General features: G+C 41.6%; 1 protein-coding gene across 2 annotated transcripts in view; it reads right to left on the reverse strand.

The window, feature by feature from the left end:
* The window catches only part of LOC113164577 (sodium/hydrogen exchanger 9-like), a 53684-nt gene that overhangs the window by 22324 nt on the left and 8794 nt on the right, over positions 1-22566 (reverse strand). For both annotated transcript variants that reach the window (XM_026363933.1, XM_026363932.1), the window contains exons 6-12: positions 18555-18660; positions 16197-16335; positions 13381-13486; positions 10583-10671; positions 9225-9338; positions 6305-6416; positions 5310-5466 (exon numbers count right to left, since the gene is read on the reverse strand). In XM_026363933.1, coding sequence (XP_026219718.1) covers positions 5310-5466; positions 6305-6416; positions 9225-9338; positions 10583-10671; positions 13381-13486; positions 16197-16335; positions 18555-18660 — 823 coding nt within the window. The remainder of the gene's footprint in view (positions 1-5309; positions 5467-6304; positions 6417-9224; positions 9339-10582; positions 10672-13380; positions 13487-16196; positions 16336-18554; positions 18661-22566) is intronic.

Here is a 22566-nt window from a genome sequence, read left to right on the forward strand (position 1 = left end):
TTCCCCCACCTGTTTCCAGCCTGTTTCTAAACCTGCCTGAACCTGCCTGTTCCTGCCTGTCCTCCTCAGCCCTGTCTGCTTCCCCCCTGGATTCCCTGGACTTGTTTTCCCCCTCTGGACCTTAGACTTTGTTACCTGTTTCCCGTGAGTGTTTTCCTGCCCTTGTGCAGTGGTTTTTGTTTTGTCCCTAGATCCCTGAGTTGTTACTTTGTTCTCGTGTTTCTGCCTGTTTTTGTAGTGTCTGTTGACGCCCTCCTTAGTTTCCCTTGATTTTGTAGTTTTCAGTAATAAATCCTGTTTAAGTTCATTCCTGCCTCGTCCCCCTCCTTAAACCGTGACAGTGGGTGCCACTACATCTCTCAACCAGAGGATGTAACAGTAAAGGAATTCATACATTATTGTTTTTTGCCATGAGTCACTGTTCTTTTGCCAAAAACTAATTTCTCAAGTATTTGGCAGTCGCTCTGTGCAAATCAGCCCGTGACTTTGAACACAGTTCAATCTAGGCGGATCTAGAAAAAATACTGAAATGTGAAAAAAAAAAAAAACATCGGAAAGGGCCGGGCAGGCTCAGAGTCTAAGCGGGCCGAAGCAAACACAAACAAGGATGCTGGAAAGTCACAGGAAGGAACCATGGTGAGGAGTATGTGCTGGCTGGTGGCTTATGTATATGACTGCACTGATGCAGAGCAGGTAAGTGAGGACAAAGGTGTGTCTGACCATCATGTACGGTAGGTGGGAAAGTAGCAGAAAGACGCGAGGGTTGGAGGGGCTGGGTCTAAAACGCCGGGAGACATCAAAGACTTTCAGCTTAGCTTGAACAGACGTCTTTTCATAAATATGCAACATGTATAAAACTTGTTTCTCCATTTAATGTGCTTCACTGCTGTTTATTGGTCTGGGAGGTTCCAACCTGTGCCAACAATGAATGATTATGACTGGCGAAGTGCCTACAATACTGCACACAAGTCTCAGGCCGCCATTGATTTAGTTTTGATGAGATGGCCCTATATATTTATTTTTTGGCGAAAGTCGTTTCTTGACTGCTCTTCTTCTACAAAGACCAGTTCTTGATCAAGCTTCTTCAGACTACGGGAGGATCCACGTTGGTATCCAGGCGAAGCTGTCAGATGCTGAGCCAGGCTCTTGCTGGGCCTCTGGTCTCTCAAAGAGGAAACTGAGAAACCTCTCATCTGATTTTGACAGGTGAGGTCTTCTCCTCCTATGTTTGTTCTTGTCCTCTCCATAATCTTCTACAAAGGTCACACTCAACATCTGTCAGTTTAGCCTGCAGAAGCTACTTCTTTATATTTTGTACATATTCCCTATTTTTTCTATATTTCAGATATGAATCAAAACTAGGACAACATATGCAAGTTGGATAGGATATAAAAACAATCCAATTTTGTTTGTTCAAAGATAATCAGATTTGATCATCAGTTATCTAACACAATTTGTTTGCTCTACAGGTACGGCTACTATTAGTAATCCAACATTACAACTGCAAAAAACAAAATCAAATTAACAGCCTGAGAAAAAAGGACAGATTCACACTAAATCCATGTTCACACACTTTCAGAAAGGTCTGGAGAAGGACATGTCTGGCCAACTTTTAAAGCCTTAAGGCCTGAGCCTGCTCACTATGTGACATGGATCTTCCCATGGGTGCCTTATCACCCCCAGCCCTTATTAAAACCAAGGAGACTGACAGAGACGGAGAAACGGCTGTGGGACATTATGTACTGTATGTCTACGTGCTGGTAATACGGCTTGGACATAGAGGTACAAAGGCAAAAGAAAAGACGAAGTCAGACGCAAATAAATACAACAATGTGCCGTAGTTATTTAACAAGCTGCATAGTTTCTTTTTTTAAAGCTATTGTCTGGAACTGACTGAAGCACTGTTGAATTTGAGTTAACCTTTTTGTGGACGATCGTCTCAGGAAACCGTGTGTCAGTGACCTAAATTTGACTTTGACTGAAGTCTACCTCACCATCAGCTCTAAAAAGGCTTTGAGGAGGGGTCATATCAACTTACCATGTCATTATTACCACACACAAATAGTGGTTTGGATTTCAGCAACTTCTGTTGTTGTCAGGATGTCAGGACTATTTTCCATGATGGTACAAAGCTGGTGGAGCCACAAACATTTGCAGGCAGTTTTTTTTTCCCCTTCCTTGCTGTGTTTAGTTGTTTTGCACCAAAAAAAATGGGTGGAATAGATAAGATGTGTGTGTTACATGTCAGCATAAAGAGAGTCATTTCATAAGCTAGTGAAGTGCACGCCACTTGTTTTCAAAATGTAAACAAAGATGAATTATTTCAATTTGATCAACGATTACCTGTTTAGCAGCAGGTTTGAAGTAGTGCTTAGTACAACAAAAGAACCACAAGCCACATGAGTATAACTGATAGTATGCGACCGCACAAGTCGACATGTCAAAACTGTGTTTCATAAGGTACCATATATTCAAAAGCTTATAAATTATTTAAAGGAATTTAAAATGCACTTTATTTTGTGGCGGCATGATGAAACTCTCCAAGTGTGGCCAATAATGTACCTTGAAATTGAGACTGAAATGGAGAGGAAAAGGGGGGAGTGGTGAGTGGAGGAGAGACAGACGGTCTGGGCTTTAAAAGCACATTTTGTCTAGTGTTCTGAAGTCTGATGTCTGACTGAACAGCGAGCTCACTAAAAACTAAGGGCGCTTTCGTCATTCTCGTCTGTTGGAGACTTTATCACATGCAGCGCATTCATTTCTCTATACAGTCTCACAGATAGCTCGCCCTTCCAAGTCCAGCTCTCTGCTGTGCGGTGTGTACATGTGAGTGTGCATTTGCATAAATGTGTTTTTCTTTTTAGTCTCGGTTATAAAAACTCAATTCGCCTCCCTCCTCGAATTCTGGTTCTGGTACTGTGCGCAGGCGTAATAGCAATAAAAGCAGCTTATGTAGCACACTGATATAAGGGGAAGTTCAGTAACTCGGAGAGCTCGTCCGTTTGCCCATCTGTCTGCCTACACCCCCCCTCAAACATGTAAACATCTGATGAATAAGAACAAAAACACCTCTGTTTGGTTTTGCAGGGGGAACAACTGGCAAAACATATATAGTACATCAGACTGAAGAATAGATAATCATCACCATTTCCTGTATACAATAAAGTATGCAGGATGTATGAGAGTGCAGACCGGCCTCATTTATTGCACCGGCACACATGCATCCAGCGCCACATTACCTGTGATACCAGCTTTCTTGAATAAATGCCACATAATGGAAACAAAAGATTTACCCTCTCTTCTTCTTGTGTTTGACGCCTGCAGCGGTGGGTCTTTTGAGGTAGCAATAGGGCTGGAAAAAAATTGTAATTTCACTTAGGGTACAACTTTCAAAGACTCCTCCACAGAACCATTTCAGAAACGGAGAGGAAGTTCTATTTGCTCCAGGTGAAGAAATGTAATGTATTATTCACAGAAATGAAGTCTTTCAAAGTTGTAACTCGTTCCTCCACTTCATACAATCGAATGAGGGAAGGGAGATGAGCGGGGAAGCAGAGGTGGGACTTTGGGACGGCAAGTGAGGAAAACAGAGCTATTCTCTGAAACGCAACAGCCCGAAGGCTCGACGCACTGCGCGGTGGTGTGATCCAGAGATGGAACGACTACTCACAAAGACAGCGGTGTCATCGGGATAGAAATATGCAGCTTCACATCCACAGGTACACATGTATGTACACAGACACACAACAAGCGGTGCTGGTGGAAGGTTTCGTATGGCAGCAATATAACTCAGCAACTGCACCTAAGGGCGAAGTCTGTGAGTAATGTGAAGACTTTAGGGGGATTTATTTCTTGTAGATTACGAGCAGGCTCAGTCTACGAATTTCTACCTACAAATGATGATCTAACAATGTAGGAAACAGTTGTTGCTGCTTCTGTTGCATCTGCTATCAGTCGAATCTGACCAAACCACACTGTGTTACACCTGATCGCTCATGTATAACGAAGGATTTTTTTTTTATTCCCCTCAACGAAAGTGTGTTTCGCTGAGAGAGAATACATCCTGTACATTATAAAACACATCTTTAGGGGATCTTTACCTTGAGTAACTTGATAAAATAAAAGTGAGAAACACAAAATAAAAAAAAATAAAGAATGTGACCTAGAGGGCCGTGATCTCATCATGTGAAAGTGAGTGGGTGCCACTTAATCTCTCAACCAGAGGATGTAACAGTAAAGGAATTCATACATTATTGTTTTAAAAAGTTACAGGCCATGAGTCACCGTTCTTTTGCCAAAAACAAGTTTCTCAAGTATTTGGCAGTCGCTGTGTGCAAATCAGACCCTTATTTTGAACACAGCTCGATCTAGGCGGGGATCTAGAAAAAATACTGTCGACACTTCTTAAAGCAGCTCACCTGATGCTGATCATGAGACCAGAATCTGTAGAGACGATTCCAGTGCCCCGGCGGGAATTTGGGTTCTTTGTCTGGTTCATAAGTGTTAACGTCACAAAGAAATGAAGCCTATTTGGCTGTAAAAGCTCACACAAACAACTGGGCAGATTCAATTACCAAAGCCAATCTGCAAGTCATCAACAATAGAGCAGCGCCAGGTTTTGTCTCACATCACAAATTGCTTCATTGTCTGCACTGTGTTGCTGAGCAGGAGGGCAATTTGATGGTCAAAAACAGCCCAGTATATATTTGATCTTGTATATTTTCACTTTTATTACAGTTACAATGTCTTCACTGACAGACGTGCACGCTCGCACTCCGATTCTAAAGCACTGCCTTGAAAGACTGTGGGAGTCAATTATATCACGATGATCTGGGCCATAGATTGCACTTTAATAATATAAGTATGTAATTACTGCCTTGCATCCTTCACGCCTTCTCTGCACTCTTTAGTCATTATCTCCCACTGGCCACGAATCACAAATAGTATGCAGACTTTAAAGCAAGAAATAGCCTATGTTATCTCCCCTGCAACATATTTTCAGGGACCTGTAGACCTGCTAGGCCCTGTGCAACAGCTGTGCAAATCACTAACTCAGAGCAGAACCGGAACAGACACGCAGAGCTAAGTGCCTGTGTAGGGTTGAACCACAAGGGGACAAGGGAGCCGCAGAATTCAGACACACAGAGAAAAGCTTTAGAAAGAGCTACTGCATATTAAGGAAAGTGCATACTTGATGTGAGAGTCTAATTAAGACGTGTCTGTCTGTGAGCGTATGAGACACAGGGAGGCGGAAAGTGACGGAGAGATAGGACTGACTGCGTTTCTCAGCAAGGTGTGTTAGTACTAACCTGATGTCCAACGTGCGCAAGATGGGATCAGCAGCAGCACCCAGCACCCAGACGGTGAAGGCGATCAGCAGCAGGGTCGTGGTGAGGATGGTGTGCCTCACTTCAGTGGATTTGTCTAAATGGATAGCAAGGCTAAATGCCACAGCCCCCCTCAAACCTAAGGACAGAAAGGACATTTCGGAGCAAACTGCTGGATTGCTGTTGTCTATTAAATGGCAAAACAACCATCTACAAAGTAAAAATGATAAAGAATCAATGAAGACCAACTCAGTTAATAATAATGCCAATAGGGAACAGATTTCAGCCTCACTATCACTGTCACTGGCCAGATGCTGACCAGCAAACAGGCCCAAAACAACCCTCTATATTGCTTATATTGTTTAAAGCTAAGACAATTCCCCTTTATTATTATGAGAAACAGAAGAAGAAGGTGTCGATGGTGGCCGTGGAGGAGTTTGGAAAAATAGCAATACAAGGGCTTTTTTTTTTTTTTTTTTTTTTTTTAAAGAAACCTTCTTACGTAAGAGGCAAAGTGGGTCAGGCAAGCAGTGAAACATGCTGCTGCAGCACTACCCTGCCTCACTTCACATCAAACATTCCCTTTTTTTCCCACATCATCAAACCATTGAGAGCCTGAGCGCTTCGTCTCAGATGCTAATGTGAGGGAACACTTTATTTACTCTTCATCCCAAAATACAACTCTAAAAATAGAAAAGGCTGAGAGTGAATTATTAAAAAAATATATAAAAGTCAAAGATTCGGATGATTTCAATCAGTACAAAAAACATTTTGTGCAATAAAAAAGCCTGAGGAAGGAACGGGTCCTGACTGACTGTGCACATCCACACACATCACTGACTCAACATTTATCACAGTAGCAGCCAGAGATCACACAGACATGTTTAGCCACATCCAAAACTGTGGCTGCAAAATTTAAATAAATCACAACAAATAGCAATAAAAGGCATGACAGTGTTTGAAAGAGGAAACTGTACCTGTACACATCATAAAATGCTGGAAGCTGAGGGGTATCTTGTTTGTTCGTCCCAGGTTTAACAGGAAAGATAAAGGGTAGATGTTGCACGCTCTTGAAATAAACATGGAGAGCTGTATTTGTTGGGTGCAGATTAAGGAGAATACTTAGAACCAAGACGCACTCAGACACACTTCAAATACACTTATGAACCAGCGTATCCACATGAAAATCTGGATATCATGAAAAAAAAAAAGTATTTTTACATCACACTAACTGCTCCAGAGACATATTGTATGATATGTAAAATTATTATTATGTACTGGTTAACGTCAGGGTAAAATTATATATATATATATATATATATATAAAAGATTTATTATCAGGCATAATACATTAAATGAACAGTTGCAAACACTCTTGTGCAGACACTAGCGAACACACATAAAAAATAATACCCTCTGAATATCTTCTGTTTAGGATGCAAACACAGCAGTGTGACACCATGCTGAGGCATGGAGCCAATCGGTCTCTGCCAGCTGTCTCTGCCCTCCACACACACTTTGATGTTTCACACAGAATGGGACTGAATGCTAAGCGTCCTGGGCAACAGTTAGGGAGACGATATCTGTACAATTATCAGGGACATAGCTGCTGTCCTGGATACACTTAACAGCTTTTATCATACTTTGGGTGAAGTTACTATGTCCCCCATTTAATCTCATAACCTTGTATGTGTCTCAGCCTCGGTGCCACCTCACATCCTCACGTAGGTATTAGTGATACCTCAGTTAAAAGCTATAAACCTGAGGAGGTTGGGCAGCAGGAGATCAAGCAAAGTTTTGACGCTTTTAAATCCAAGTGTTTTAGACTCTCTTTGAATTTGGTGCATAAACATCATACAGACAGATTCCCCTGATTTAGCGTCACGTGGAGGAGGGATTGCAACTGTCCAAAGTCCAAATATCACGCTTGCAATAGTAAAGAGGCCGATATCTTCGGCAGGGGAGCTTAGTCTGACAGAGCTTTTAGTAAAACAGAACTCACTTGCACCCTGTAGTCAATATTAGATCTCATGCACCCTATGGATTTTCAAAAGCAATATCCTGCTCCCAAAAGCAGTCATTTCTCTTTATCAAAGGCCTCTGAGCTATTTGAATGGAGGTAATTAAGCACTTTCATCTCAGCCTCATTTCCAATAAAGCCCATCTCCATTGTCACTGGCAAAGGCTGCAAGCTACAGCGATTAAAATCTACTGCCTAACCAAAAAGCGATTAACAGGGTTGAATCACTGGGGTTATTTCATTTTTATAGACACTTTTAACACTGTACAAGAGGACGTCTGCCTCCATTTATTCCTATTTGTACATCCGGGTTAGTTTCCAGTAGGTGTAGTTAGCCAGAGTTGCTTTTTTATGGACAAAGCTGATGACTGAGCTAAACAGGCTCAGTGCTGAAGTCAAACATTTTCTTTCTGGCAGCCCCTCGCGCTGAACATAAGAGAACTGGAGAAAGATCTGCACTCAATTCTTTCTCTGGCTCCTTTGACCCTGTGGTGGAAGATGGATTGAAATAATAATTGTTGGCCATCTGGGCACTGGACTGTGAAAGAAGAGCTCCTTGGAGTGTGGCCACTAGAGTCACTACGCAGGCATGCACTACACTCATGCAAGCTCAAAGGCAAGGACAGTTGTAGAATAGGTAGCCAGAAGCCCATTACTACCCCTCTGTTCCCCCTCAGGTAGCAAAGCTGGCCGACACTACAACGACAGCTGTGAATATCGGGCATCTGTTATGACAGCATAACTTTCACTTGTGATGAGTATCATTACGGGGGTGATGGCTTTTTGATATGATAGCGTGCTCTGTGGCTGCACGGGTTGAGGTTCTTTAGAGAAACTAAAGCATTTTCTGTGATGGATTTGTGCTTGAGTCTATGCTGAAGAAGCCTTTGCTCTCTGTTTACTGCTGATGTTCAGATGACTGTGAATATTTATGTAATGAATTAATTTTCAGCCAGAAATTGCAATTAAATACAAATCCCAAATTCCCCCAAATAAACAAACATCGTCATATTCTGTGTTTTGTTGTAAAGCTAAATAGTTTAAATTTGCAATTACATTGAATGTATGATACTTAAAAGCAGGCAATGATTCTGGGATGATTCTGCATTTAATCAATGAACTGTCACTATCAGGTTTTTTTTAAGTGAACTAATCATTTCAGACACTGTCTACATTTTGGCTTCTGCAAAAAGAAAAAATAATACACCACTAAACAACACTGTATATTGTATTGCTTGGCCAAAACATAAATAAATATGAATCACCAATAACTCCTCAACAACCTATTTTTCCTCCATGAACAGAATACTATTTCAAACAGCAAGAACCTCTTTCACTGGTGTTTCTGGAACTAACGCAATTTCATCTTCAACTGCAGCAGCACCACAGCGCTTAATCCACGGCATTTTAAGGTACTGTAAGCTTATTTCAAACTGGCAAACAATTTGACTCCACAGAGCTTTGCAGGAAAACTGAAAAAGTAACATTAACTACAGTCCAATTTAAGTTGTAGTTTCCTAGGTGTTCCTCCAAACTTATGCTGCACTGCAGCATCTTAATCTGCAGCGATGGTGATCATGGGAGACCAGCTGAATGGCTGCTACAAACCTCACTGGCCCAAACCTGTATAATTTAAAGTGCTGAATTACTTTGCTTTTTCTATGAACTGAGGAAATCGCTGCACTGCAGCACCGGCGAGGCAAGACAGAGAACAATAAGACCACTCTGGTCACATGTGTGGCAGATGATTGTGCAGATACGGATTATGGCTGAAGGTAGGGGAGACAGAACAAAACAACAATTTCGGGATTCTGCGTGGGTTCCAAAGGCTGCACAGCAGGGAGCGAAGATGCTCCATCATGTAGCAGAAAGGATACAAATGCCCCAGAAATGAATAGGGCTTTGAAGACATGGTGAGGGAACGTCAACAAAACATATCCCATGTAGCTGAAGATGAAAATCTCCCCCAGGAAGTTGAAGACTTCAAAGAGCTGCAAATTATAAGAGGGATTGAGAGGATCATGAGGGAGACGGTCATCTGAGATGGCGACGCATTCAAGGTGGATGGAGTGTCTGCGTGCGTGCGTGCAAAAGTGAAAGTGAGGGATCATTTCTGAAACGAGTAAACAGGCTTAGATTATCACAAATATTACAAATTCAGTGTCGATGTTATCCTCTGATTTGCTTAGGCAGCTACAGCAAACATCTCTGCAGCTTAAAGACATAATGTGGCTGCATGTTCTTCTCATTATTTCCCTGTTAAAAGGAAAATTGCCATTTGTGGAAATAGTTCTGGACTTAGCCTTAATAATGAAGAAATATTACAACTCATCAAATCGGCCCTACAGTTCCTGTGTTTGTCCATATTACAGAGCTTGATATAATTTACTGCAGATAAAAAAAAAAACAGAATTGGATTCATTTTAATGAGTCATTTCTGCATCAGAAATCATTTATTAATTAAAGAATTAAAGCCCATATGTTGTGTCTAGATTAAACTACAGCAGATGTTGTGATTCATTAATGATTTAATAATTGCTGTTTCTATCAATTAAACCAGCTTTGATTTAAAGCTTTAGTAAAAAAAAAAAAAAAAAAGCTATCTAATTGAATAAGTGTACCTTTTTTGCCTTCACCTCATATCACAAGGACACGGGATGCCGCAGAAGAAAGATTTCTCTTACTAGCTATTCAACTAGTGTCTGCATATACTAAATCACTTTGTCTTTCCCTTTGAGCTGTGACTGCATGTATAAATCATAAAAATATAGATAAAGGCTTTGTGCCCAGTAAACACACCGCTCCATACACATACATTGACTACTGCATAGCCAATCCACTTTATAGGCAAATGCCTCAACCCTGCTGCAGTTTTTCATAAAGGCATTTCTGTGATAAACAGTTAGCTGCACTGTGGCACCAATAATGAATAATAAATGCATAGATGAGTATATGTGTGTACTTCTGATTTATTTGCTTCTCTGTGAAGCTTACATTATGACAGTGTACTTGCTTCCATCTGTGCTCAGCCTTTTAAGCAGATAGCTGGAGACTGGCCTCCTACACAGACACCCACTGGACAGGCAGAGCACTAATGGTAATTAATGATTGCTTGCACATGCACACAAGACACAAACACTGGCATCAGCAGTCAACGTGAACATAATGAGGAGGCTGAAAAATGCTGTTTGAAAACAACACCGAAATAGGTCTCAACCGTCCTCCACAAACGTACCTGCTCGGTTCTGGTCCTGCCCTCGGAGGACAAATTGTGAATTGTGTACTTTGCCTGGCTCATGCCACAAAACAGCACTGCCACAACACCTAAAAGACACAGAAATCTGATTAGTATGAAGCATGCAAAAGCACTTCTACATGCACATAGTATATAAAGTATTCTTATTATGAGTCTCGTATTGGGAGCATGCAGGTCCCTGCATCGTAAGAGAACGATTTGTGAAATTTGTGAAAAGGGCTGTTAGGCTGTGTGGTTTAACATGCAAGAATTTTTAAATGTTCAGCTGAAAAAACATGATTTTCTAATTAAACCTGGGAATTATGACTACACTAAAAGAAATATTAGCACAGCAATGCATGTAAGTATTGTCTTAAGGGTCTGAAAGGTTCATTGAATGAGACCGTGTGCAGCTACGTTTTTTATCTGAGTATTAAATGAGTCCAGATCAAACCAACCCAACCCTGTATCCACTGAATTCCAGCTGTATAAGCTTAATCAAATGTGCTGCCCAACCCAATTCAAACATCCTCATGTTTGGAAAAAAAAAAATCTGCTTCAGAGACATAAAACACGGGGAATAACACATGCTAAAGAAATAAGTCATCCTAATAGATCGTGCCAGATGCGGAGGAGCAGAAATTAACAAAAGCCACACAATTGACAAGCAAAGTACAAAAGGGAAAGAAATGCAGCCAAAGAAAGACGACTCCAAAAAGACAAGAAACAGGGGGAGTGATCAGGTCAGGAGAGGAGGCTGGCTGGAGCAGAAAGCTGAAATTTGAAACGCAAAGCATGAAAGGTGGGTTTGCTGCCTCACAGGACATGCTTGCTTTGTCGCAGAAATTCAATTTCATGTTCTTGCTCCTTCTATTTTGAGAGAGAATCACAGAGGATAGCAAAATGTGAAATTACTGTGACGGTTAGGAACAGTTAGAAGACAGTGCCTGGCAGTGGTAAATAAGGCAGGAGGGAAAAGATAGGGACTGTGGTCCATGCTGTTAAGTGAAGCCAGTCCATTACTCTCTCTTCACCATTCGTCCATTCGTCAGACTGGGGTGCCGATCTGTTCCTGCACTATGCTAACTCCTGTAATCCCTGCTCACAATGTCCTGTCCAGCAGACTTCATTTTGTTTCCATTTGGCTTAGGACAACAACGTCCTCCTTGGTTTACATAACATGGACAGAGGTAACACATTGGCCACCATCCACAAAAAGACTCCTCCATTCAGGGCACTTGGCAACTGATGAGACGCATCCATTAATGAGGAGTTGTGAGGGGCATAAGATTAATGATAGCAGGGTTCCCTGAAAGGCTGAGGGTCATTAGGCACACCCTCACTTAACTTCAGCAATTAACAAAGACAGAAAGAGCTTTGATTACCAAAGGACACCAGGGACAAGTGCCATCGCTCACTGGGCGCCTCTGTATGACGTGACGCTTCACCCCAAATGAACCATTAACGGCCCTTCAAAATAGCAGCCCTCCACATATTAGATTTGTAGAATTCAATATTGTACCAAGGATATTAGAAATTCTGACTTTTAAATTGTGCCAAAGCATCACAATTGTTGTTTACAGTCAAAATGAAGCATTTTACAATTAGCTCCAGTCCTACAGCACAGAAAGGCACTGTGCTACTGCTAAAAATACCCAGGGCACTGCATCCAGATAATACTGAGAATCACTGCCCTAGGTTTTGCTGCTGTATGCCTCCCACACTGGGCAGAATTGTAAGTGGTAGTACTTTGTAGACAGGGCATCTGGGTCCAATAGACAAAGGTCAAGCTATTTCATTAAAACCATCTTCTCCTCCTCCACAGGCCATGGGGAGTGCTGCCAAATAAGACCAAGCACCACAACATCAGCTGAATGAGTGGAATCCCTCTGACACAATCAGGGCAGAGGAAACAACAACACTAATGTGTGCCTATGTACACCACAACACATAACTTTCCTAGAACATCACAAGTGCTCAGGCCACATGTAAAAACAGATACGGCATGATCAATCCATCACCAAGGGCAACTTTACTACTACTTTCTAATAAATACATAGTACACTCTCCTCCAAAAGTATTGGAAAAGTGAGGCCAGTTCCTCTATTTTTGCAGTTGAAGACTGAAAACACTTGGGTTTGACATCAACAGATGAATATGAAGACTGACATTTCAATTTTCATTTCCAGGTGTTTACATCTGGATCCTTTACGTAATTTAGAGGATAGCACATTTAGTTTGAACCAAAACATCTAGGGCAAGAATTTATTCTCTGACTGCCATTTGTGGTGCCACATCTAATACTAATGGTACGAACACGCCGAGACAGACGAAGGCGGACATGGTTTGAAAACGAGTAATAGGACTTTAGGACAGAATGTACTTGGTACCTGCAGTCCACTGTAGAGGGGGAGATGGCTCAATACTTTGTCATTTGCACTTTATTAACTTGCTATAATTTCAAGGATGCTCTGATGGTAAGGTATGTGTGTGTTTATAAGGAACAGGGGAGTTTCTAATGTATAGGAGGAGTTATTTGACTGAAAATACATTTGTTTTTGAGCACGGAATTATGCAGATGCTCATGTTTGGACCATGGAGACTGTACACACATCATTTCCAGGTTTGTGGAGTGTGAGTAGCCTTGAGGCAACAAGCCAGAGCAAGAAGAGCTGTTTGACAGAAAAAAGGACAGCGGTTCACTAAAAAGATTTGTCTTTTGTCTGCCCTCCCTGCCACACAGAACAAAAACATGTCCCCGCATTCACAAATGACATATATACGAGAATCGTACACACCTGAAAGTCCACTGGCTTCAGCTGAGAGGAAGCTGCTCCAAGACAGCAGAAAGAAGACTGATGTTTCCAGCAATGGTCTCTTATGAAGTTTAGTAAATTTGGTGAGGTGAACGGGAGAGTTAAAGATAATCATACAACACCTAACACTGAACACAAGTAGTAATACACAATAGTGCTGTATCTGCAAACAAATGCAGAGGGTGCTTGCTAAGCCAGGGGTTCTGCCATGTAGAGCAGCCCTGAGTGGTAATTATACTTCTTCTCTAGGCTCTATACTGCTTCTCTAGGCTCTATCATCCATTCTCATGGCTTTTCTTATCACTGCTATGCAGATGACACACAGCTCTTCCTGTCTTTTCCGCCGGATGACTCAACTGTCTCATCTCGCATCTCTGCCTGTCTCTCTGACATCTCTGCCTGGATGAGAAAAAGACACCTTCAACTCAACATACCCAAAACTGAACTTCTAGTCTTCCCTGCCAGACCTTCAACTCAACACAACATCAGCATTAACATTGGATCTGCAGTGATATCCCCTACTAAGTCAGCCAGAAACCTGGGGGTCATCATTGATGACCAGCTGACCTTCACAGATCACATCGCCACAGTCGCTAGGTCGTGTAGATATGCCCTCCACAACATCAGAAAGATCAGACCCTATCTGACGGAATACACGACTCAACTCATTGTACAGGCGTTGATCTTATCTCGCCTGGATTACTGCAATGCACTACTGATGGGTTTACCGGCATCCACGACCAAACCCCTCCAGATGATCCAAAATGCGGCAGCACGCCTCATTTTCAATCAACCTAGAAGGTCTCATGTCACACCGCTCTTCAGATCTTTACGCTGGCTTCCTGTGGCTGCAAGGATCAGGTTCAAAGCTCTGTCTCTTGCCTACAGAGTGGTGAACTCCACAGCTCCATCTTATCTCAATTCAATCGTTCAGGTCTACATCCCCTCCCGTCCACTGCGCTCAACCAGGGAACGTCGTCTGGTGGTACCTGCACCACACAGTCGACACCAAGGAAAACTGTTCAGCTCAGTGATCCCAAGATGGTGGAATGAGCTGCCTATCTCTGCACGCTCAGCCACCTCACTTGCAATCTTTAAAAAACTGCTGAAAACAGAACTCTTTCGCATCTTCCTTTGCACTTAAAAAAAAAAAAAAAAAAAAAAATTCTACCCTTTCTTTCTAACATCTCTTGAAACAGTAACACTTTTTTGATAGCACTTTGCTTTGATGTTGTTTCTTCTTGACTTAGATTTTGTTTGCTTGCCTTGTTCCTCACTTGTAAGTCGCTTTGGATAAAAGCGTCTGCTAAATGACTAAATGTAAATGTAAATGTAAATCCAGTTTGCAAGTTCTCCAAAAACTGCTACACGTCCTCTCTTCATCCCTTTTTATTTATTTTTTTTTAGGTTTTGTTTTTGTTTGTTTCACCTGGTGCCGCTCCAGCCACTTCCTGTTTACCTGTATTTGGACTTCCTGTCCCTTCACTCTCCTGGTCCCTGATTATGGATTCACTTCACTTGTGTGTCCCCGTTTCTTTAAAAGCTCCCTCCAGTCCTCTGTTCACTGCTGGTTTGTTGGACTTGTTGTTGTTTCATGGACTCACCACTTCGTTACAACCTGGACTTTGCCTTCGTTTGCTGGACTTTGTTTTCCCTGTTTGTGAGTTGGTTTGCCTGCAGTGATTTATTGTTTGTATTTCTGATTAGTGAGCTGAATTGTATTTTTGTTTGTATTAGTATAGATTTTTGTTGACACAATTGTTTGTTGTATTTCGAATTTGTGTGTTTTGTTTGTCACTTAGTTTTCTTGGTTTGTGGGGGTCACTTGTTTTTGCTTGTTAGTCACTTTGTTTGTCACCGAGTTTCAGGTCTCTCAGTTGTCACTTTGTACCCACCTAGTTTATGTTGTAGTGTCTGTGTTTGATTCCCTCGACTTGTTGGTTCCCCGTGTCCTCTGATTTTGAGTCCAGGAGGTAAATAAAATCCTTTTTGTTTGTATATATTCTGGTTAGTTTGTTAGCTCGTAACAGAAGACGTCTGTTGTCCAAAGTCCCCACTGGAAAAGCTTCTTTGTTTACCTTTGTTTACCATTGTTTACTACAGCACCTTCACTTGTCTTCACTTCTAACATTCACACAAAAAGTGAAGATAAGTAGTTGTAGGTACTTTAAATAGTACGATTTAAAAACGTCTCATTGGTCGCATTTGGCTGTTCTCATCTCCCTTAAATACCCTGGTGGCTCACAATAACCAAAATACCTTCCTCAGCTTGATTGCTTCTTTCTGTAATTACCAACACATACAGAGAGGTATTAAAACATGACAGCTGACAGCTTTATGTCAACCTGAATCTCTTCAAAAAAACAAAACAACTACTGTTTGAAGAGAGCAGACTGTTGGCATAAGCAAAATCTAATAAATGTTCACTTTGTGCTTTGCTTGCACCCAGAGATTAGTCACTGTAAATAAGAGCTGAGCTCTGCCCCGAACGTCTCATGACACATCCTCATTTTTCATCCCAAGGTCTAATTACTAGAAGATCAGAGAGAAATGCTGGACAACAGTGCAAGTCGAAATTTCATTAGATGCTATTGGCTTGATTGATGACCTCTCTGCAACCATTAATGTCACAGGAGCACTTAAGACTTTGCTGCATTGCTTTTGCTGATAATGTTGGTACAGTAGGAGTTTGTTAGAGAAGCAATTATCAAGTTGAGGAAGTGGACATTGCGGCGGATGCGGAGGTGATAATTGAGCCTGAGGTGCAGAGGCAGACAAGGGAGGGGATGAAAGGATATGAGGGCCGTTATGACTGTAAATATGAAACCCAAGAGGAAGGAGCCGACGAGCACTCCAAGAAAATAACCAACAGAGCGGAGAAAGGCAGTGTGGTTGAAAGTGTGTCCTGCATCCATCTGGTTGTAGGTGGTGATGGCACTACAAGAAAAATGACAAAATCCAGACCTGTTATAGAACAAACGGAAGACGGCAGCATAATTACGACCAAAGTCAAAATGAGCGTTACATATGCTGAAACATTAAAGCAACAACATGGTTTATGGCTCAGAAACAAGTGCAGCCATCAAAAATATCGCCCTCGCTTCTTAGTCTGAACCAGTCTGGAGCAGTGTGCATAAATTCATACGCCTGTTATGCTGAGCTAGGCCTTTAAGTGCAGGTTACTGGAGTCGTTCCTAAAAATACATGGCATTTCATAGAAAAGAAATCATTCATTGGAAAACAACACATTCATGATAATTTGCCTCAGAGATATTCCCCAGTAGTTAGTGGCCAATAAGGGAAATACTATTGCTCTTCACAATAAATTTGTGAAGAATATTTAATATTTCCTTTGTAGGAAGGGGAAATCTCCACATGGAGGTTAGTATGAGTGCAAGAGAGAGGGAAGAGAGCAAGAAACTGGAAGAGGGCCTGAGGTGAAGCAGGCAGAGACAGGCACACATGCAAACTGCTGATTGAGATGGCTGCATCTGTGGAATGACAGTATTTTTTAACCCATTACAGACTCTGACATACAGTATACTCCTTTTAGAGTTTGAGTATTTTAAATGATTGTCAAACATTTGACTCTGTAAAAGCAGTGTGCAAATGCTATTTGCTTCATTTGAATTGACAAAGCTTTTGGTACCCAGGGTAAGACTAATAAGTTACTTTATATGGCCAGCTAGGATGAAAATGAGTTGTGGAAGACACTTTCAGTGTCAAAAAAGTGTCCATCAAACTGCTGAAAATAGCCCTGTAATGTATCTCCACTATTCATGCTGTCAGGTTGAAATGGTCTAACACGCACCACAACATGCCTTAATCTCCAACGCAAAATTGGAAGAAATCAATCAAACTGTCGCTAATGAGCGCAGCACGCTGAAAAGGGAAAATCTATCAGTCTCATCATGAAAATAAAGAGTCAGCACATTATATGTAGGCCACTAGTCACTTGGTCACTTTGACCTTTGGGAGACTGCATCTTCACACTTTTAGGACTGCTAATTCCTTCTTAAGATGTCAGCACATGCCGTGGCTGAATGGTGGCTGCCGGGGCAAGAAGTTTAGTGCCTGTGCGAGGGCACATCAGCGTAAGGTTGAGCTGCTCTGGGAGCTTGTTAAAATTCCAGTGCCAGGACCCCGCGTGGTTCACTAATAAGGGCCGGCTTTGTATGTGAGGCCAGGGCGACCAGCAGGCTAGCGAGCCAGTCAAGTGACAGGAGATGGCATGAAGGCCGGTCACGCCACTCTAAGAACAAACACAGCACTATCTTACTATTTGTCCGGGAAGACATGCGGGATCACTCTCCTGTGCTTCAGTGTTCACGCAGACACCAGCCATAGTGTGAACACAACAAATGCGACACCCAATCCCTTTCCTCTCCATCCGCCTGACTGTCTTCGCTCATTTGTGCATTTGAGACATGTCGCCGTGTGCCAGTACTGTACACGTGTCTGTCCTTGTGAATACAATAGTCAAATAATACCTCTGTCATCTCCTTCCACCCTTATTAGTTCATGTGTCTCCCCGAGCAGGGGTTTGGCCCCGTGTGAGTTCCCTCACCCTATCTGCTCCTCATCTTACCGTCTGTTAGCGCATCTACTTGACTGGCTTTGTTCACTAGCATTGCATAAATAGAGCAAACAGTCACTCCAATGTGTTTATGTGTGTGTGTGTAAGAAAGACAGTCATGCATATTTAAGTACAAGGGGAAAAAGTGCAGGGAAAAGAATGGAGCAACTGAAATGCTCAGACAAGGCTCAGCAGCATCATGGCCACTTCACTGGCCTTCCGAGAATTTTATGCTGTATTTTGACTGAATCTGACAGTAGCTGTGTTGGCTGAGTTCGTTAGCTGGGAGTGTGTCTCTGCTTTGGCAGTGAGCCTCTCCACTGACTACCTTAATGAGATGCTGACAGTGCCAGGGGCAACTCGCTTACACAGTCCACTGCATAGCATCTGAGCCACTCCTGCTGTTTTAACAATCACACCCTTCTTTTTGCTTAAGGCCGGCAGCATCCATCCAGCTTCAGTTCCCCCACACATCCACCCCCCATAAAGCCAATTTGAAAAGACTTATCTGCAACACAATTAAACCTAGAAGTATATGCCATTGTGCGGGCAGAGATGAATCCTGAAGGGAGATACTCACTGTGTCAGCACAATGGCTACAGCATCATTCAGGACACTCTCACCAAACAGCAGGGAGTGGAGATCCAGGTCAACATGTAGCTCCGACAAAAGGCCGAGCACAGAAACTGGAGAAAACAAAACAAAACAAAAGAGTTACTGCTACTGAAGAAACACAATACATGCTTTTCTAAGCACACAGTAAAAGTTATGTGGAGTATTACCGCTGTAGCCACAAACAGGAATAACCAGGGGAACTAAAGGTCTAGTGTGACAACGAAAGCTGACACAGATGTTGCACTGGTCCTGATCTTTATTATATTCTTATCTTATCCTATAGAAAAGATGTTGGTGAGTGATGAAAAGAATTAGCTACCATCGATATTAATTTACTGATATGAAGGATCAGTATGATTCATGAAGATTTTCAGATAGACTGAAGGGCATACCTATCTTATTTGACGTGATGACGTATGAATGCTCTTTAACTTTAATTGTTTCTGCTAAAATGTGACATTTTCAGGTCAAAACTCACTACGTGGATCGGTACACGTAAAAAACAAATATTATCAAATACATTTCACAAGGGCACATATCTGTGTTTTTTGGTCAATGTGTGACTTAATGAGGGCAGCAGTAGTGAGGTCAGATGCAAATCATCCATGTAAAGGAAATGACTGAATAGTTGAACATGATTTGCATTACTGTACATGATGTAGATAGTTACTATTTCCTTACTGTTAACACTGCAGGTGTTTCTGGTTCATATCATGGTCATATTTTGCATGAATATATGTAGATTATTAGCTTGGGGCACTGCAGCAGTTTTTAGAATAGAAGAGAGGGCGCTGGTTTGAAAAGGAGGAGATTAGAGTTAAGATGCTGCAGCTGATTAAAATGCCCAGAATGAGCCAATTACAGCCTAATGTGAGGAAATACAGCAGAGAGCCCCATGCTTTAAATAATGTAAGGGTCACTAAGTGCTCAGCAACACAAAGAATACCTTCCCACATATTTCCAGTCTCTCACACAGGTGCTTCTTGCATAATGACTGCTGCTCACTGCTCCCTGCTGTTCACTGTTACTGCATGTGTAACACACACACACAGCAGAGACACAGTGAGAACATGAGAAAAAAAAATTAAAGACGCAACCTCTCAAATTTGTATTCTAGTGTGCATGCGTTATCTTTGGAAAGTTTGGAGAGTTGTGAGCTCTTAACTAATCAGTAGAGCTCTTGGAGCCTTTTACACATGCGGCAAAATGTATCTGTGTGTGTGTGTGTGTGTGTGTGTTTGTGTGTGTGTGTCTAGTTCAAATGCACCTTTTAACCAGTCATTAGCAGTTTGAGATCAGCCATCAGTAGAAGGTATATATTCTCTATAAATACAATCTGCAACTTCACTGTGAGTTCACCAACAGTAAATATCAAGTGGAAGACGCTGAGCACATGAATGAGCACACGCATAACACAACATGCTCTACGCCACAGGGCGGCAAAGAGTTCTGGTTGAGTGACAGGGACAGTGCTGACATTGACGAGACAGTGACATGAGTGTCAGCTGCACACTTTCTGACGCCCGAGGTATCAGCTGTAGCATTGTTGGCTCTGTGTTTAATGAAAAAAGTAGAATTGATCACATTAAGTTGCTTGCGATAAGTAGAGAGCTGCAGATAGCAGATAGGTAAATACAAAAGGAAAAGAACAACTAAATTATAACAAAAACAATGTCACATAGGGAAAAAGACCAAACTAATGCACACTCACAAACCCACACTCATATTTACAAGGATGTAGGAAACTCAGCGTGGTGCCATGCTGAAGGCCAAACAATATCATATTCAAAACAATAACAGCTCCCAGCAGATTAATATTACACCTGTTGAGACCAAGACTGGAAAAAAAACTGCTTAAATTAGTTTCAAGGAAATGACTGGCATAACTTGGACCATGGTGAACGCCATGCTAGTGAGGGCATGACAGCCAGAATGGGAACAGCCTCACAATCAGAGCAGTGGCAAGAGAGTAGCCTCTGGACTTGTTTTGACAGATCTGGCTCTTTGGTCTTTGACAGTTTTAAAGCTCTTCCTGTTTGGGGAAAATCCTTTATCTGGAGAGGGTGAGGTCGACCCCGGAGTCAGGATCGTTCCATTTCCCTGCTCCCATAATGCCTGGCTGATGACAGTATGTCCTGCTCTACCCACATTGCAAGAAAGGTTGGTGGGCGGGTGGGGGGGGTGGGGGGAGCGCCCACTCCACACACATACACAAGGATGGGCTCGTGTTGGCTGTGTTGTCATAGCAACCCTGTCCTACAGCTGTCAAGTGTTCATCAGTTTCCACAGCAACACCATAAGGTGGAGAGAGTAGACAATTATTCCCAACATAATACAGTTGAAAGGGTCGAATGGAAACCTTATTAGGTCAAATTACCGTTCTGCAGAGGCAAAGCTCACTGTCATTCAGTCAGAGAGCAGGGGATTCGCTCACCGATTCGACCAAATTAGATGGATGAAATACTGAAAGTGACGCATTAGGAAAGAGATAACGGTCAACAAGGAATTACTATAATTTCCTCTTCTCCATGGAAAAAGTGCTCAGTTTTCTCGGCATTGACGAGTGCACAAATGTGGGTCAAGATAAAGTAAAACCAGCACTTTATCATTTTCAGTTTTCTAGCTTGTTTTTTTTTGTTTATGCTGAATCAGACAGACTATTTGTTTGGGATGTCAAGACAAGTTTTTCAGTATTTCTAATTACCATCAAATTAAAGGCAATCTGCACTAAGTTCAGCTTATTATGTTTGTTAAACATTTCACAACATCACACCACATTTCTTAACTTAACCTCATTTAAGCCCATCTATCTTGCTTATTGTGGTGTGTAAGGTTAGTAAATAGTAATCGTGGCCTGTCTGTCTTTTCTTCTTGTTCACTACTCTTCTGTAGTAACTAATCACCAGGCCTGTGTTTATTGTTGCAGTATTTTTTTTTTTTTTTTTACACATTTACTGTCTTTTCAATATTTTAATTCTTGGTAGTTACCGCTGACACTTGGCTCAGAACCACAGATGTAAACAAGTGATTTCCACCTCTGGCATCATTTTCAACACCAACATACGGTACTGAAAGAAAGATGTGCCCACAGTTTCCATGTCAAGAGAATTACTGAAAAGGGAATAAATAAATAAACACAAACTCAGAGATGAAAGGGAAAAACTACTGCACTAAAAAAAGTTAAGGGAATATCTCACCAACCAATTTTTTAACCATCCCTGAGGCTACTGAATTCTCACATTCACTTGGTGACCTGAACCATGTCTCTTATTGTGACTCTGACAAGAACAGGGCCTCGTACCTAATGAGCAATTCACAAATCAATTCCTGACGAAAGGAACAAACAGGAAGACAGTGTGCTAGAAACGAAAATTACATTATTTAACTACTGAGAATTTTATTCCTTAGTTGTCACTATTGTCAAAAAAAGAGACTTCTGTTCAGTGTAAAATAAGAGATGTTAACAAAAAAACACTGCATATAACTTTACTTATCTTTACATCTGCTATTCCTGTAAAAAAAAAAAAAAGAAATTCAGCAGTTTTCCTTTCCTTGGTTCATTCTTGAACAGTCAACAAACGCTGCATCTGGATCTTATATAAGAACTCGCATTGACATTATTTTCTCCAAACCACCAGATTAACATCACAACTTTCAAATATGAAACTATAATAGATTAGTTGTGTACGTATATTCGGTCTAAGTCTGCTTCCAATTAAAGTTTTAAAATACTAGCTATGAAAATATCCCTGCACTGTTACTATTTGCTTATCTTAGACAAAGCTTGCATCAACTCATTAAAGCTGAAGCCCTAGAATATCAAATGTCCCTGTAATATTCCACAGACCACTGCAAGCAAAGTGGCAAATAAATTGGGCTCCTATTTCACTCAAGGCCTGGCTGTCAGCTTGCGATGACTTTCACAGTGTTTTCAAGATCTCCATCATTTATGTCAGTACGTGACAAAGTTGCACTTA

Source organism: Anabas testudineus, chromosome 2 (genome assembly GCF_900324465.2).
Source record: "Anabas testudineus chromosome 2, fAnaTes1.2, whole genome shotgun sequence".
Classification (NCBI taxonomy): Eukaryota; Metazoa; Chordata; class Actinopteri; order Anabantiformes; family Anabantidae; genus Anabas; species Anabas testudineus.